At 40.0% G+C, this 19,360-nt stretch overlaps 1 protein-coding gene across 1 annotated transcript in view; it reads left to right on the forward strand.

The window, feature by feature from the left end:
• Positions 1–19,360, forward strand: part of CCDC7 (coiled-coil domain containing 7) — a 274,689-nt gene that overhangs the window by 115,408 nt on the left and 139,921 nt on the right. The window contains exons 25-26 of the mRNA XM_086334569.1: positions 5,697–5,795; positions 9,175–9,285. Of these exons, the coding sequence (XP_086190695.1) occupies positions 5,697–5,795; positions 9,175–9,285 (210 nt within the window). The remainder of the gene's footprint in view (positions 1–5,696; positions 5,796–9,174; positions 9,286–19,360) is intronic.

A 19,360-nucleotide genomic window follows, 5' to 3' on the forward strand; every position in this document is an offset into this window, starting at 1 on the left:
TTTCTGATTTTGTGGTCATAGGTCAATCACTCAGCATCTACCAAGGCCCTATAATAGACCAGTAAATGTCTCTTAAAGGATGTTTACCTTTCAGCTGACTCTTAGAGGTGTGCGTTTGAAAGCCTAAAGGGGTGCCTCTGGCCTATTTCAGTGGTCTTCTGCCACAGCCTCCAACTGGTAAACAGAAATGCTACTGAATTCTGTAACTCAAAGAACAAATAGGGATTAGAAGGGTGCCAGGGAAGGGCAGCCTGATGACCTGTTGGAGGGCCTCCATGGCATCCTCTTAGTCATTACCCCATGGAAAGGAAGCGGCCTTTCTATTTACCCTATAGATGAGTGTCATCACAGACCATACATAAGGAAAGTGAAAATGTAATCTCTTAGTTGTCCCACCAGTCTCTGGGCCTTCTCTTCATTTGTGGAAGTAGAGAGGACCAAAGCTTGGCACTATTTTCTGGAATGAGATATCTTGCCTCTTACAGATCATGCTCAGGAATTTTATTAAGAGTGCCTTGTCCATAATAATGGCTCCACAGAGTTGCCATATGTCGGTCTGTGGGGCATCCATCCAGTCTTTGTCTAGTAGTGCCCATGTTGGACCCAAAGACAATGTCATCAATAAAGTGGAAGTCTGTTGCACCCTTTGATGGTGGAGCATTTTCATATCATCACTTTTGCATTAATGACAGATATTCAGAGAATTTTGTTAGCCTTGTGGAAGTATGGTAGTTCCTCTCAGGAATACAAAGCAGGGTTTCACACTGACAGTTAACCTATACTAATGATACGTATATCAGTGGGGCCAAAACAATGGAAATTTGTAGTGATTTAAAGGGACACACCCATCGTTGGATCTGGTAAGGATCCCACTGGTAATGGTCTCAGACCCAATGGCCTGGGGTGCTTACCCAGATCTCTCTCCCTTATGTGGTGAATATTGTGTGTTTCTCCATCCTTCTGGTGTCAGGAGTTGAGATGATAGTCACATAACCACCGTATCCAAAAGACCCAGGAAATATACTGACCTCTGTCCTCATGTTCCCCCTGTGGACATAGGGACTTGGTCTAACTCATAGTCTTGTGCATTTTTGAAAGCAAAATGTTCTTTTTTTCTTTTCTTTCTTTAAGACATTTGTTTATTTTTGGCTTTGCTGAATCTTCATTGCTTTGAGTGGGCTTTCTCCAGTTGCAGTGAGTAGGGCCTACTATTTGTTGCAATGCTCGGGCTTATCATTGCAGTGGCTACTCTTGTTGTGGACCGCAGGCCCTGGGCACATGGGTTCAGTAGTTGCAGCATTCAGGCTCAGTCGTTTCAGCTCACCAGATTTAGAGCTCAGGCTCAGTAGCTGTGGTGCATGGGCTCAGTTGCTCCACGGCATGTGGAATCTTCCCCGACCAGGGATCGATCTTGTGTCCCCTGTATTGACACTCATCCACTGTGCCACCAAGGAAGTCCAAGAGAGTTCTTGATAGAAGTTGGTGGGTTCTCAGAATACTCATGTCTAAATTCAGTGGAAAGCACTGAGCAGTGACACTTGTATTAGTTGTAGGAGTCATCTCTAGGTGGACACTAGTTCAGCTTCCTTCTAGGCATCCAGTGGGTCTTCAGTTCCTTGGTAGTAATCCCATCAGCCTACCTCTCTGACATCTCATATTGGATATTCACCGGTAGATCTCTTCTGGGGATCCAGGCCTAGATTGTTCAGGAATAGGTTACTGATTATCATTTTCATGTTGTTTTTACTGTTGGTCAGTCACTGCTACATTGGCAGTAGGTGCTATTCCGTGTCCAACAATCTGTCAGTCAATATCTAGATTGTATAGTTCCCAATAACCTGACCTTAGGAGGAGGCTTATTTGAGCTCAGTAGTTATCTAGCAAGGGTGGCATGAATGAATCAAGAAATCCAAATCTGGTTAAATATCTCACTGTCCTCAGTGTAGACCCTGGGACCACCAGTGTGGCACTAAGGGACACTATCATTTCTGCAGTGATGATCCAAACATGTTTTTCAGTGGTAGAGAACTCATCACAGGTTGGTCATTCTGTCAGATCCAAAATAATTCCCCGGTGATGAAGGAGAGAGTTTCAAATGTATGCTCTTTTTATTCCCCACTTTTCTTCCACCTCCTCAGCCAACATGACTGCTGTCAAGGCTCTCTAAAGAAGGTATTTTGTACCTTCTGCACAGTGTGTGTGTGCCGCTCCCCTTCACTAAGTTTAACAAGATTAATACCTTTAGTATGAAGGCAAACTACCAGGTTTCTTTTCTTTTGCTACTGGGAACAGTGATCCTATGGCTCTCTCTCTCTTTCATTTTTTTTTTTGTTGTTGTTTTTGTTGTTGTTAAAACATACATCTCAGTAGCTCATTGTTAGTCCCAGGAACAAATTTAGAGCTAACAGTAGTTAGTGTGTACAGCTAGACATTCAGGGTTTCCCACAGCTTTACATCCCATTGCTAGTGGACCATAAGCTGCTGCTGCTGCTGCTGCTAAGTCGCTTCAGTCGTGTCCGACTCTGTGCGACCCCAGAGACGGCAGCCCACCAGGCTCCTCCATCCCTGGGATTCTCCAGGCAAGAATAGTGGAGTGGGTTGCCATTTCCTTCTCCAATGCATGAAAGTGAAAAGTGAAACTGAAGTCGCTCAGTCGTGTTCGACTCTTAGCGACCCCATGGACTGCAGCCTACCAGGCTCCTCCGTCCATGGGATTTTCCAGGCAAGAGTACTGGAGTGGGGTGCCATTGCCTTCTCCGGAACCATAAGCAGTAGCACACAAATTGCTGCCCTAGCTTTCTCAGAGCCCCTCTGGTTAATCTAATTTGATTGACCCAGCAGGTGTCTTGGCTAATGAATCAAGGTCTAGAGAAAAGAAACTGTTCCCCCTCAGAACTGAAAAGCCTAAAGAAATACAATTGCACTTTCCTAAGGCACCCTGTGTGGTTGCTAGCCCTGTCCAAAACACACTGGCCTGGTTGTCACAGTGCCCCAGGGTCCGCTCAGACTCCTGCTAATGCTCCTGTGGTACCCTCCCCCACCTCACCCTAGAAGGTCCCACAGATTTACTAAGTACATCCCAAAGTGTGCCATCCCGAAGTGTGCCTTCTGAAAGGCTTTGAGCTTCATTTACCTTGCTTGCTGTCTGAGAGAGATACCAGTTTTTGAGTTGGCCAATTAAAAGAGCAAGCCAAACTAAAAGTAACAAACGTTTACTCACTTACTGCAATAGTTCAAGCAGGAAAGCGCCCAAGCTATAGCCATGTTCTGTTTCCCCACTTGGAGCAGCTATAGGTGAGGGTTAGATGTATTAATACCAGTGCAAACCTGGTATGAGATGTAGAAGAGTATCATCTCACAGCTGAAGGAGCTCCAGACAAAAGACTCTTGGTAATTTATGGATCCTCTGAAACATCTTGAATACTGAATCATAACTGAGAAAAGTTTCTTCAATCCCTCTTCACCCTTCTCCCATAAGGTAATGCAGTCAGTGGCAGTGCTGGAATAGTACAATGCCCTAATCAAGTCCACCCCTACGACCGCCACACTGAGGCTTCCAGTTGATGGTGACTGAGCTAAGAATGCAGTGTGCTTAAGAGAGTGGTGGGAAGGGAGGGCTATGTCCATGACTGCAGCTTCTCCAGTGGCTGCAGTGCACTGGCTGTGCATCAAGTCTCTGTGAGTTAAACTTCTTTTCCCCATGGTACGTGCTGCATGTGTGCGAAGCTGCTTCAGTTGCGTCTGACTCTTTTATGACCTCATGGACTGTAGCCTGCCAGGCTCCTCTGTTCAGGGAATTCCCCAGGCAAGAATCCTGGAGTGGGTTGCCATGCCCTCCTCCACGGAATCTTCCCAATCCAGGGATTGAACCTGTGTCCCTTTTGTCTCCTGCATTGGCAAGAGGATTTTTTCCCACTAGCGCCACCTGGGAAGCCCCAAAGTTAACTCCAGGCAATGCCGTTATAGTTGTCTGATTCTGCCTGAAAGATCACATGTAAGATCTAGACTGGAGTCAGGTTTCTTAAGTAGGTTCACATTTCTATATATGTATTTACACATACATACATATTTTATACATGTACATTAGCATGTATACCTGTATATGTGTATATAAACCTGCATAGACATGTTTAGAATTCATGATAAATCTTGGAAATCTTCAATTCTGCTTCACCCCCTCAGGACTTGTTCTGCCTTCTTTCATTTCATGTGTGTATTTCCTTCCTAAAGGGCTTCCCTGATAGCTCAGTGGGTAAAGAATCCTCCTGCAGTGCAGGAGACACAGAAAATGCAGGTTTCATCCCTGGCTCAGGAAGATCCCCTGGAGAAGGAAATGACAACTCACTCCAGTATTCTTGCCTGAAAAATCCTTTGGGCAGAGGAGCCTGATGGGCTACAGTCCAAAGAGTCAGACACAACTGAATGACTTAGCACACTCTGCGACTGTTCTCTCTAAATAACACATTTACTCATTTGTTAGACTTTGAAAATTATTTTGAAATTGTTTTGCCTGTTCATATGGAAAAAAAAAAAGCCTACTGGAAATATTTTGTCATATGTTGACAATCTCTCCACGCTTCTGCCCATGAATGAGGGTATATGTCAAATATTGTATTGATGAGTTACTTGCATTAGTACTTGTTTTTTTCAGTAGGTTAATTTCTCTAAGTTTGCTTTCAGTTTTAGTTTCTCTTTTTTGTTTTAATTTTATTTTTGAAACATGTGGAACCTGAACTTGCTTCCAAAAGTAAATACTATGCAAAAAGGTATACTTAAAGGAGTACTATTTCTTCCTCAGTTTGCTCCCTTGCATCCTGTAGGTAACCAGTTACATTTTTTTTCTATCTCACTTGTGTGTCATTTTGTAAAGGTAACTATCTCTCTAATTCTCTCCCTTCCTCTTATTTATTTCCTTTTTCCCCCATCTTCCTTATCTGAAAGGTACCATACATTTCTCCTTTTGTTTTTTTTTTTCCCTCTCTTAATATTATCTCCTTGAAATCCCTCCAAGTCAGTTTATAGAGATTCATTTGATTCCTTTTACATCTTTACATACATCTGATGGTACCATATTATTTAGCATAATTTACAAAGTTTATGGAATTTCCCTGATAGCTCAGTTGGTAAATAATCCACCTGCAATGCAGGAGACCCTGGTTTGATTCCTGGGTCGGGAAGATCCCTTGGAGAAGGGGAAGGCTACCCACTCCAGTATTCTGACCTGGAGAATTCCATGGACTGTATAGTCCATGGGGTCACAAAGAGTCAGACATGACTGAATGACTTTCACGTCACTTCACAAAGTTTATAGTACATATATTAGATTGTTTATCCAATTTCCCATGCATGAACATTTATATGCAGTTACAAATAATACTTTAATTAGCAAATGGTACACGTGTTTTGTTGGTCTCTGAAGTCTATGTCAATCTATAAAATATAAATAACCTAAGAGAAACAGAGACAAATACAAACTATATATAATGCCTGGAAATATTTATAAGATAATGAGAAAGATTCAAAACGTATCTATTAAAACTCTTCTCACAGTGTTATCAGATCTAGCATTATGGTAACTTCACTATAACTTCAGAAAACTTAGAATATTTCTCTTTGCTTATTATGAATTTGATATGTAGAGATTTCATAGTAGATGTATTTTTCTATTCAGTGGGCTAACTATATCTCTCTTGTAGCTCATGAAAAAATATCAGATGCAAATCTTATGCATGACCATCAAGAATCAATGTCAAAAAGCCAAATGACGGTAAAGCAACAAAAAGAGGAAAAACACAGTAAGTATACTAATTACAGATAACTTTAAATTATTTAAAATTAATTACAGCCAAAGATCTTATTCTTTGCTTCATAAATTGTGTGTGTATACATATATATAGTAGATATTTTATACTTTTACCTAATGTATAAATATCCTAAGATAACTAGAGGATGAAAACTAAAGTTGTGAAATACTTGGTCAATATTTCTGATTGTAGTATTTTTCTTAGTCATGGGTCATGCACTCAGTATCCACCAAACCAATAAAAGGCACATAATTGTCTTCAAGAGGTATGTACCTTTCACCCTACTCCAGGAAGTTAGACAGAGAGAGTCCCAGATTAATCCCGTCCTGTGGAATTGCCATCTTCCAAAGACTAACTGATGAACAGAGAAGTGCTGAGAATTTTATCTCAAAATCAGACCAGAAGTTTCAAGGGAAAATGTGACCGGGAACGTTTTTTTGTTTGCCTCCAGATCATCCTATTAGTTGAGATCCTTTCTTATGCAAGTATTTTTTCTGGAACTTAGTAGATGCTTGCAATCAGGGCCCCTGAGGGGAATGTAAGAGTGCCAGTAGCAGAATAGTTCCACAGAGTTTTGTGGGGCTTTCATTTGTTGTGACTGACAGAACAAATTTTGGAAGATATCTCTAGAATAATGTGTATTGCCCTTTCCCACAAGGTCCTTGTCCATGTTTCTGTTAATGACCCTGCTATGCTGCTAAGCATGGTCAACATAGCATCTGGCCTTGTGGGATGGTACACATGCCAGGATGCACCAGAAGGATGAGGATGTCAACAATAGTGTGGAAGCCCAGTGCCCCATCTGGGAGTGGGACTTCCTCCTGCTCTTGGCCTTATGCAAGGACATTAAAGGTGTATTGCAACCTTTTAAGCAAAAAGCAAACTGATCATATCATCTGTGTGCACAGAGACATTGAAGGAGCATTTGCAACATGAATTCCTTCATACCTAATTCCCTCAGCTGGGGCAAGAGCCTCTAGGACGGTCACAATGTCAGGTAAGGCCAGTGTCCTGATCTGTACCACAGCACTGAGCTCTAGTACAGTAGTTCTGTAGTCCAGTCCAGGCATGCAAGGCTCTTTGCATAGGTTTACTTAGTTAAACTGAATGGAGAAATAATCTCACAGAGACATTTGCCTTACTGAAAGTCAGCAAAGATGGCTAGCATTTGTTTATCCTTTGCTTAGTAGTTGATCTGGAGACATGTCTCTAGGCACTGGTAGTCTGGTAGGTTTGCATTCTTCCATGTGCCCCACTGAAATGATCCTGAGTGCAGCAGTGCTCATCATGGCTTGGGGCTTATGTGAGTTCGAGTTCACATAGAAAATACATCTGTACTAATGATATATTCCGGAGAAGGCAATGGCACCCCACTCTAGTACTCTTGCCTGGAAAATCCCATGGATGGAGGAGCCTGGAAGGCTGCAGTCCATGGGGTCGCTGAGGGTCGGACACGACTAAGCGACTTCACTTTCACTTTTCACTTTTATGCATTGGAGAAGGAAATGGCAACCCACTCCAGTGTTCTTGCCTGGAGAATCCCAGGGACGGGGAAGCCTGGTGGGCTGCTGTCTCTGGGGTCACACAGAGTTGGACACAACTGAAGCGACTTAGCAGCAATGATATATTCAGGGTTTCCCAGGTGGCACAAATGGTGAAGAACCTGTCTGACAATGCAGGAGATCCGAGATCTGCAGATTCATTTCCTGGATTGGGAAGATCCCCGGGAGGAGGGCATGGGAACCCACTCCAGTATTCTTGCCTAGAGAATGCCACAGACAGAGGAGCCTGGCAGGCCACAGTCCATGGGGTTGCAAAGAGTCAGATATGACTGAAGCAATTTAGCATGCATGCAATTATGTATTCAGCAGTGGGAGCTATGAAATAGAAGTTTATGATGTCTAAAAGCACCCACACCATGGTCAGGTTTAAGTAAGGGTCAAAATGCATTACTTGTGTTCCTCTCATCCTGGTGTCAGAGTTGTGGAAATAACAGTCCTTGGTAAACTAGAAGCCAGTCTTGGGGACTAGAATCCCTAATCTTGCTTATTTTGAAAAGCCAAGTATTCTGGGTAAAAATAGAGTTGTCAGATTCATCTTAAGGTCACTGTGGAGAGCACGTTATTAGTAATAAGTTCATCACCATTTTGAGTCTCATGGGGCTGTGTTGGCCACCATGGCTCACTTCCTGGCACAAGATGTGTGCTGGAGAGTCCATCCATCCCTTCCTTGACCCTCCATTGCTGGGTAACTAGACAGTGTTTCCAGTGGCAAGGAGCTCACCATGTGTGGGCAGAAGTTTTCAGAAACCAAATGTCAGCCAGAAGAGGAAGGAGATTGTCTCAGGTGAAGGAGATTGTCTCAGGTGTTCGTGTCTTTTCTTCCTCATCCCCTCCCTTGTCCTCCTTGGACACAGTGGCCCCTGTCAGGGAACTCAGAACCAGGGGTTCTGTTGAGACACAGCCAGCAAGGTGTCTGTTTCCCTCACTAAATTAACAAGAGTAGCTCCTCCTCAGGTTGCTGGTCAAGTGAAACTGAGAAACCTGGATAATTTTTCATTAGACTTGAATCTCAGAACCTGGCTATATCACGGAGTATCCATCATTGTCAGAACAGCATGAGAGCAAATAGTAGTTACTGGGTATGGCTCAAGTCAGCCATGTCTGCAGGGACTCTTGTGACCCAGTATATTGTTTTTGATTTACATTTCCTGTATTTCTTGTTTTAAAAATAAGGATCTTTCATTATCATTTTTTTTTCAAATTTCCTTTATTCTTTCTTTCCTTCCTTCTTTCTTAAACTGTACTTGGTATTCTCTCTTTTAGGTTCCCCCCTCTACCATTAAGCACTGTATCCTGGAGATGCTTCCCAATCATTTCATCAGGATCTTTATCATTCCTTTTGTATTTGTTTGTACAGCTCCATATGCACATTGCACCCTACAGTCTATGTTTTTATACTTTACATATGATACTTTAGCCTACCAGTCCCCTATGCTTTATGTTTAAGTGATCTTAATATTTTACAGTTACAAATATTATGCTATGAATAACCTTGTACATATGTATTTTCTTTGTTTGGTCTATTGAATTATATTAACTAAAAATATTGAGACAACTCAGAAAATGAGAAACTTAACATAAAACACATTTGAATTCCACAAGTATTATTTTTATGGTAAAGTACCTTTCACACACACTCATTAAGACTTCTCATAGTTTTCATGGCAGACTTCACAATATGGTGATTTTCTTCTTAACTTCATAAAAATGAGATAACTGCTGCTGTTTTCATTTTATAAATTGTAAGCTAAATGTTTCACCATAGATCTTTATTTTTATTTAGTTGATAAATTCTTCTCTTTTTGTAGCTCAAGATGAAGTACCAGATGGAAATCATATGCTTGACCATCAAGAGTTAATGTCAGAATCAGAGATTCAAGTGAAGAAAGAAAGCTTTCACACAGGGGAAAGATTTACTAGTAAGTGCAAAAACTACAGAAAAATTTATATTGTTTAAAATTAAACTCATTAGATGTTTTTATTTTGGTTTATGAAAATGTATTTGTTGAGCATATATTCATATTGAAATATTTCACTTTGACTAAAATCAGATACCATGAGATACCTAGAGAGAAGAGCAGAAATACTGATACCATTTGATTGAAATTTTTGTCCTTAAGAGCATTTTGTGACCAGAAGATGAATGGCCCAATGCCCAGTAGCTGGTTAATACCTATGTCTCCAAAGTAGTGTGCCTTTCAGCCAGCTCCCAGTAGTTATAACTACAGAAGCCCAATGGATGCCTCTATGCATGATAGGGCCCTTGTGCCATAGTCTCCATTAGCAAACAGATGTTTTGGAGATCTGTAAATCAAGCATCTGGTGATGGTCAGGAGGCCTTTTGGAGGGCCTTTTGGGTACTCTCTTGGTTGTATCCTCACTAAAATGAAGCAACCTCTCTGGTAACCACATAGATTGGCTTCATCAAGGACTCTCTTTGGGCAAAGGAGAATGCAGGTGATCGAAAGGGTTGCTCTATTTGCTGGGCCCAGTTATTTGTCAGAGTTGAATCACCCAAGTTTGAGGTCTTGTCTTCTGAAATGAGAATTCATGCCCCTTAGAGATCATGCCCAGGAATTTCACTATGGTATCAGGTAACTAAGCATGTGTACTAATGGTTCAGCCAGGAGCCACTGGAAGATCCACACAATGTCTAGTCCTTGTTGGGTGGTGTCCTTTGTGATGGGAGGACTAGCTGAGTGAAAACTAATCCTCCCTGTAGGAGCAAGCCACTTAAAATTGGTGACCTCTTCTCTGTAGCTCAAATGGTAAAGAATCTGCCTGTGAGGCAGGAGACCAGGGTTCGATCCCTGGGTTGGGAAGTTCCTCTGGAGAAGGGAATGGCAATCCACTCCAGTATTTTTGCCTGGAGAATTCCATGGACAGAGAAGCCTGGCAGGCTACAGTTCGTGGGGTCGCAAAGAGTCAGACATGACTGAGCAACTAACACAGTCCTACACACAGACACAGTCACTAATAACAGATATGTGAGCGGTGTGGTGGCCACGTGTAGGACATGACAGCTCAGGTAGCTAGAGTTCTGAAACAGCATTGGTACAATTACTCATTTGCTTAATCCTGAAATGCTTCTCAAATGGTTTCAGAATAGCTCTGAATATACCATTACTAAAACAAATCAAGTTATAAAATGATTGCATGACTTGTTTGTTGTCCACGTCCCCCCAAGTCACCCCACTTCCATGTCCAAGACAGGGTTTTTAGTAAATACTGGTTTGAGGAATTACTGCTTTTATTCTCCCTACAGTAGTTTCAGTTCTTTAAGTTTGCTTTTTCTTTCCATTCCATCATCTTATTTGTTTTGGCCTAATTTTTATTTTGAAATACATAGAGCATGAAACTACTTCCAAAAGTTAACAATATACAAAGCAGTATGCTTAGAGGCTTCTCAGTCTTCTCTCTTCTTGTAGGTATCTATGTGCATTGTTTTGTGATAGTTTTCCTATCTTTTCTCTATTTTTTGTCTCTCCTTTATTTTTTCTCATTTCTATTTTATTACCCAGTGTTTGCATATTCGTTTTCCCCTTCCAGTTTTTTTACTTAATATTATTTCTAGAAATCCCTCCAAGTCATTATATAGAATTCAGTTTCATTCAGAGTATAGTACTACGTATAGCTGTTTGTAACCACAGTATTTACCATAATTTATATTATACCACAGTGTGTAATGCATACCTTAATTTAACTAATTCTCTCCCTTAATATTTTTATGGTTTTGAATATTTTGCACTTCTAAATACTGAGTTGACCAGAAAATCTATTCAGGTTTTTCCATAACATCTTACATAACGACCGGACTGAACTTTCTGGCAAACCCAATACATTGTACACGAATAACTGTGTACACATTCATTTGTATTTTTTATTCTATGAACATGTGTCGGCATAAGGTATAAATAACTTATGAAATCAAGAGACTTTTATATATATATATAGATATATATATATATCTGTGTGTGTATTATTATATAATGTCTAGAAATACTATTGAAACACCTTCTTTGAGGTATACTGATTCAAAATGTTCTCATAAAAACTGCAGTGAGGGATTACCTCATGCCGGTCAGAATGCCCATCATCAAAAAATCTACAAACAATAAATGCTAAAGAGGGTGTGGAAAAAGGGAACCATCTCGCACTGTTGGTGGGAATGTAAATTCATATAGCCACTGTGGAGAACAGTATCCTGCTGCTGCTGCTAAATCGCTTCAGTTGTGTCCAACTCTGTGCGACCCCATAGACGGCAGCCCACCAGGCTCCCCCATCCCTGGGATTCTCCAGGCAAGAACACTGGAGTGGGTTGCCGTTTCCTTCTCCAATGCATGAAAGTGAAAAGTGAAAGTGAAGTCGCTCAGTTGTGTCTGACTCTTCACGACCCCCATGGACTGCAGCCTACCAGGCTCCTCCATCCTAGAATTTTCCAGGCAAGAGTACTGGAGTGGGGTGCCATTGCCTTCTCCGGTGGAAAATAGTATAGAGGTTCCTTAAATAACTAGGAATAGAGCTACCATATTACCCAGCAATCCCACTACTGGGCATATACCCTGAGGAAACCATAATTGAAAAAGACATATGTAACCCTAATGTTCATTGCAACACTATTTGTAATAGCTTCTTGCCTGGAGAATCCCCATGGGCAGAGGAGCCTGACGGGCTACAGTCCATAGTGTCACAAAGAGTCAGATACAACAGAACGACTAAGCACAGCATAGAACATGGTAGCCACCTAGATGTCCATTGATACATGAATGGATAAAAACGGTTGTGGTACATGTATACAGTGGCCATAAAACCAGACATGGAACAGTGGACTGGTTCACAATTGGGAAAGGAATATATCGAGGCTGTATATTGTCATCCTGCTTATTTAACTTATATGCAGAGTGCATCATGCAAAATGCCAGGCTGGATGACTGAAAGCTGGAATCAAGATTGCTGGGAAAAGTATCAACAACCTCAGTTATGCAGATGATAAATGGCAGAAAGCGAAGAAGAACTAAAGAGCCTCTTGATGAAAGTGAAAGAGGAGAGTGAAAAAGCTGGCTTAAAACTCAGCATTCAAAACACTAAGATCATGGCATCCAGTCCTGTCACTTCATGGGAAATAAATGGGGAAAAAGTGAAAACAGTGTCAGGTTCCATTTTCTTGGGCTCCAAAATCAATGCAGACAGTGACTGCAGCCACAAAATTAAAAGATGCTTGCTCCTTAGAAGAAAAGCTATGACGAACCTAGACAGTGTTTTAAAAAGCAGATATTACATTACCGCAAAGGTCCATATAGTCGAAGCTATGGTTTTTCCAGTAGTCATGTGTGTACAGATGTGAGAGTTGGGCCATAAAGAAGGCTGAGCACCAAAGAACCGATGCTTTCAGATTGTGGTGCTCAAGACTCTTGAGACTCAGTTAGACAGCAAGGGAGATCAACCCAGTCAATCCTAAAGGAAATCAATCCTGAATATTCATTGGAATTACTGATGCTGAAGCTGAAGCTCCAGTACTTTGGCCACCTGATGGGAAGAGCTGACTCATTTGAAAAAACCCTGATGCTTAGAAAAATTGTAGGCAGGAGGAGGAGGAGACAACAGAGAATGAGATGGTTGGATGGCATCACTGACTCAATGGACATGAATTTGATCAACCTCTGGGAGATAGTGAAGGACAGGGAAGCCTGAATGCTGCAGTCCATGGGATTACAAAGAAATGGACACGACTTAACAACTGAACAACAAAAACATGGAGGGATATGCTTATGAGAAATCATTTTATAGATTATAGGAACATTTGAAGAGTCAGTGATGAGATTTATGAGAGGCTTATTTTGGCCTTGTATTGACCAAGGAATTTGGTAAAAATCCAAAAGTCAGCTAATTTGCCCCTAGTAGCTATAATTATGGAGAAGGCAATGGCACCCCACTCCAGTACTTTTGCCTGGAAAATCCCATGGACGGAGGAGCCTGATAGGCTGCGGTCCATGGGGGTCGTGAAGAGTCGGACACGACTGAGCGACTTCACTTTCACTTTTCACTTTCATGCATTGGAGAAGGAAATGGCAACCCACTCCAAGGTTCTTGCTTGGAGAATCCCAGGGACGGCGGAGCCTAGTGGGCTGCCGTCTGTGGGGTCGCAGAGTCAGACACTACTGATGAGACTTAGCAGCAGCAGCAGTTATACTTAGTGTTACCAAAGAGTTTTATTTCCATCCTAAACATTGGGGCAAAATAGCTAGAAATTAAACAACAACTTTTAATTTTGATAGACAGACCGACCTTTGGTCAGCAGTACAATTGAATTGGTAGAATGGGTCTTTCAAGCCTGGTCCAGACTCATGGGTCAGCTGTCTCTTACTGTTATTTTCTTCTCCTAGCTTAGTGATGCTTGGCTTAGTTGAAGGCAGGTGCTAGGAACAGGGGTCAAAGTCCACTCAGGTGGAAGGCCTTTTCAAAATGAGAGATGTGAATCTATGAATTAATGTCTTTCAGTTTGGCTTCATGTAGATTAGTTAATAATACTTGATAAGATTTTTTTCATTGTGTCTGTAAATAATCTTTTATTTGATGTCCTTTCTAATAAAATCTCTAGATTGTAATTCATTATCCTTTACATGGGCACTCGATATAAAAGTACTTAGTACTTTTTTTAAGTGTCTCAGTAAAACCCTGTCCATAATGTCATATATTTCCTTTGAACCATCATGGGTGCAAATTTCCAAAATTATTTTTCCCATTAAATCATTTTCTTAAAAGCCCAGTGTGTTAAAGAATGTACATGTTGCAGTAATGGCAGTTAGGCTTCATTAGATAGTGTTTGTTTTTGTTTGATCTAAACTGTATTTGTGTAGCTGGGTCAAAATTCCCTAGTTCTGTCGTTGTTATCTGTTTCTCTTCTTTAGTGGTTATCTCTTGAGCCTGTATAAAGAAATCTTTTATTTGGTTATCAAGGTTAATGGAGAGAAGTAGACATTTTCAAGCCTGGACAGGATTAATATTTAAAACTGCCTGTTTTGTTGCAGCATCAGCAAGCTGATTTCTTTTAGCTTCTGTAGTGTCAGATTTGGAATGAGTGCCCTATTGTTTCAATAATTGCTAACTGTTTTGGCACCTATATTACAAAACATTTCAAAGTTCTCCTGAGGAGGTTAAAAAGCTCATTGTTTTAATAGCATTCCAAAATTATGTGCCATTTCAAAAGTATAGTGACTGTCACATAAATATTTGTTATCCTGGTCTTTAGCTAGTTTACAAGCTAGAGTTAAGAGTTTTAATTTGGCTTGTTATGTTGCCTTTGTTTCTGATAAATAAAAGTTTTTAATTATGTCCGCTGTGGACATTATTGCATATCCAGCTCAGTAAGGTCCCTGTTTATCCTTTAAGTAGGACCCATCTGTAAATTAAATTAGATCAGTCTTATCAGTAAGGAGCTTACCTTATCAATAAGCATCTCAAAGATGGAGAAGCTCCATACAGTCAGCAAAAACAAGACCGGGAGCTGACTGTGGCCAGGATCATGAACTCCTTATTGTCAAATTAAGACTTAAATTTAAGAAAGTGGGGAAAACCACTAGACCATTCAGATATGACCTAAATCAAATCCCTTATGACTATACAGTGGAAGTGAGAAGTAGATTTAAGGGACTAGATCTGATAGAGTGCCTGATGAACTATGGACGGAGGTTTGTGACACTGTACAGGAGACAGGGATCAAGACCATCCCCAAGAAAAAGAAATGCAAAAAAGCAAAATGGCTGTCTGAAAAGGCCTTACAAATAGGTGTGAAAAGAAGAGAGGCAAAAAGCAAAGGAGAAAAGGAAAGATATACCCATTTGAATGCAGAGTTCCAAAGAATAGCAAGGAGAGATAAGAAAGCCTTCCTCAGTGATCAGTGCAAAGAAATAAAGGAAAACACCAGAATGGGAAAGACTAGAGATCTCTTCAAGAAAATCAGAGATACCAAGGGAACATTTCATGCAAAGATGGGCTCGATAAGGGACAGAAATGGTATGGACATAACAGAAGCAGAAGATATTAAGAAGTGGCAAGAATACACAGAAGAACTGTACAAAAAAGATCTTCACGACCCAGATAATTACAAAGGTGTAATTACTCACACTCACCTAGAGCTGGACATCCTGGAATGTGAAGTCAGGTGAGCCTTAGGAAGCATCACTACGAACAAAGCTAGTGGAGGTGATGGAATTCCAGTTGAGCTATTTCAAATCCTAAAAGACGATGCTGTGAAAGTGCTGCACTCAATATGCCAGCAAATTTGGAAAACTCAGCAGTGGCCACAGGACTGGAAAAGGTCAGTTTTCATTCCAATCCCAAAGAAAGGCAATGCCAAAGAATGCTCAAACTACCGCACAATTGCACTTTGTTTGAATTTGCTTTCTGTCTAACATAATTTCTATAGTCTAAAATAAATACAAAATAAATAGCATGTCATTTCCAAAAAAGCATAAAGTGAGAAATGCATATTAAAATGATATATAACATAGCCACATTTATTTAAGAATGTATTCCAGTATCAAATGGCAAAGTTCAACTTAAAACTTCAATTATTTTTGCACCAACCTAATATTAACAGAAAATATTAAGAAAACTCAGAAAAAGAGCAACTAGTGTTTGAAATCTAGGAATATTAATAACAATAAAATACTTTCCACATACTCTCTTTTAGACTCTTCTCATAGTTTTCATAGCAGATCACACATTATAGTTATCTAATGATAACTGCATAAACTGGGAGAAACTGCCATAGTTCACATGTATAAATTTGCCATGTAGGGATTTCCCAGTAGATTTTTTTTTTCTAATTTTATTTTATTTTTAAACTTTACATAATTGTATTAGTTTTGCCAAATATCAAAATGAATCCGCCACAGGTATACATGTGTTCCCCATCCCGAACCCTCCTCCCTCCTCCCTCCCCATACCATCCCTCTGGGCCGTCCCAGTGCACCAGCCCCAAGCATCCAGCATCGTGCATCGAACCTGGACTGGCAACTCGTTTCCTACATGATATTTTACATGTTTCATTGCCATTCTCCCAAATCGTCCCACCCTCTCCCTCTCCCATAGAGTCCATAAGACTGTTCTATACATCAGTGTCTCTTTTGCTGTCTCGTACACCAGGTTATTGTTACCATCTTTCTAAATTCCATAAATATGCGTTAGTATACTGTATTTATGTTTTTCCTTCTGGCTTACTTCACTCTGTATAATAGGCTCCAGTTTCATCCACCTCATTAGAACTGATTCAAATGTATTCTTTTTAATGGCTGAGTAATACTCCATTGTGTATATGTACCACTGCTTTCTTATCCATTCATCTGCTGATGGACATCTAGGTTGCTTCCATGTCCTGGCTATTATAAACAGTGCTGCGATGAACATTGGCATACACGTGTCTCTTTCCCTTCTGGTTTCCTCAGTGTGTATGCCCAGCAGTGGGGTTGCTGGATCATAAGGCAGTTCTATTTCCAGTTTTTTAAGGAATCTCTACACTGTTCTCCATAGTGGCTGTACTAGTTTGCATTCCCACCAACAGTGTAAGAGGGTTCCCTTTTCTCCACACCCTCTCCAGCATTTATTATTTGTAGACTTTTGGATCGCAGCCATTCTGACTGGTGTGAAATGGTACCTCATAGTGGTTTTGATTTGCATTTCTCTGATAATGAGTGATGTTGAGCATCTTTTCATGTGTTTGTTAGCCATCTGTATGTCTTCTTTGGAGAAATGTCTATTTAGTTCTTTGGCCCATTTTTTGATTGGGTCGTTTATTTTTCTGGAGTTGAGCTGTAGGAGTTGCTTGTATATTTTTGAGATTAGTTGTTTGTTGGTTGCTTCATTTGCTATTATTTTCTCCCATTCTGAAGGCTGTCTTTTCACCTTGCTAATAGTTTCCTTTGATGTGCAGAAGCTTTTAAGGTTAATTAGGTCCCATTTGTTTATTTTTGCTTTTATTTCCAATATTCTGGGAGGTGGGTCATAGAGGATCCTGCTGTGATGTATGTCGGAGAGTGTTTTGCCTATGTTCTCCTCTAGGAGTTTTATAGTTTCTGGTCTTACGTTTAGATCTTTAATCCATTTTGAGTTTATTTTTGTGTATGGTGTTAGAAAGTGGTCCAGTTTCATTCTTTTACAAGTGGTTGACCAGATTTCCCAGCACCACTTGTTAAAGAGATTGTCTTTAATCCATTGTATATTCTTGCCTCCTTTGTCAAAGATAAGGTGTCCATATGTGCGTGGATTTATCTCTGGGCTTTCTATTTTATTCCATTGATCAATATTTCTGTCTTTGTGCCAGTACCATACTGTCTTGATAACTGTGGCTTTGTAGTAGAGCCTGAAGTCAGGTAGGTTGATTCCTCCAGTTCCATTCTTCTTTCTCAAGATCGCTTTGGCTATTCGAGGTTTTTTGTATTTCCATACAAATTGTGAAATTATTTGTTCTAGCTCTGTGAAGAATACTGTTGGTAGCTTGATAGGGATTGCATTGAATCTATAAATTGCTTTGGGTAGTATACTCATTTTCACTATGTTGATTCTTCCAATCCATGAACATGGTATATTTCTCCATCTATTAGTGTCCTCTTTGATTTCTTTCACCAGTGTTTTATAGTTTTCTATATATAGGTCTTTAGTTTCTTTAGGTAGATATATTCCTAAGTATTTTATTCTTTCCTTTGCAATGGTGAATGGAATTGTTTCCTTAATTTCTCTTTCTGTTTTCTCATTATTAGTGTATAGGAATGCAAGGGATTTCTGTGGGTTGATTTTATATCCTGCAACTTTACTATAGTCATTGATTATTTCTAGTAATTTTCTGGTGGAATCTTTAGGGTTTTCTATGTAGAGGATCATGTCATCTGCAAATAGTGAGAGTTTTACTTCTTCTTTTCCAATTTGGATTCCTTTTATTTCTTTTTCTGCTCTGATTGCTGTGACCAAAACTTCCAAAACTATGTTGAATAGTAATGGTGAAAGTGGGCACCCTTGTCTTGTTCCTGACTTTAGAGGAAATGCTTTCAATTTTTCACCATTGAGGATAATGTTTGCTGTGGGTTTGTCATATGTAGCTTTTATTATGTTGAGGTATGTTCCTTCTATTCCTGCTTTCTGGAGAGTTTTTATCATAAATGGGTGTTGAATTTTGTCAAAGGCTTTCTCTGCATCTATTGAGATAGTCATATGGTTTTTATTTTTCAATTTGTTAATGTGTATTACATTGATTGATTTGCGGATATTGAAGAATCCTTGCATCCCTGGGATAAAGCCCACTTGGTCATGGTGTATGATCTTTTTAATGTGTTGTTGGATTCTGATTGCTAGAATTTTGTTAAGGATTTTTGCATCTATGTTCATCAGTGATATTGGCCTGTAGTTTTCTTTTTTTGTAGCATCTTTGTCAGGTTTTGGTATTAGGGTGATGGTGGCCTCATAGAATGAGTTTGGAAGTTTACCTTCCTCTGCAATTTTCTGGAAGAGTTTGAGCAGGATAGGTGTTAGCTCTTCTCTAAATTTTTGGTAGAATTCAGCTGTGAAGCCGTCTGGACCTGGGCTTTTGTTTGCTGGAAGATTTTTGATTACAGTTTCAATTTCCATGCTTGTGATGGGTCTGTTAAGATTTTCTATTTCTTCCTGGTCCAGTTTTGGAAAGTTGTACTTTTCTAAGAATTTGTCCATTTCTTCCACGTTGTCCATTTTATTGTCATATAATTGTTGATAGTAGTCTCTTATGATCCTTTGTATTTCTGTGTTGTCTGTTGTGATCTCTCCATTTTCGTTTCTAATTTTGTTGATTTGATTTTTCTCCCTTTGTTTCTTGATGAGTCTGGCTAATGGTTTGTCAATTTTATTTATCCTTTCAAAGAACCAGCTTTTGGTTTTGTTGATTTTTGCTATGGTCTCTTTTGTTTCTTTTGCATTTATTTCTGCCCTAATTTTTAAGATTTCTTTCCTTCTACTAACCCTGGGGTT

Source organism: Bos grunniens, chromosome 13 (genome assembly GCF_055505025.1).
Source record: "Bos grunniens cultivar Pamir isolate PY7600 chromosome 13, Bosgru_T2T1.0, whole genome shotgun sequence".
In the NCBI taxonomy this organism is placed as follows: Eukaryota; Metazoa; Chordata; class Mammalia; order Artiodactyla; family Bovidae; genus Bos; species Bos grunniens.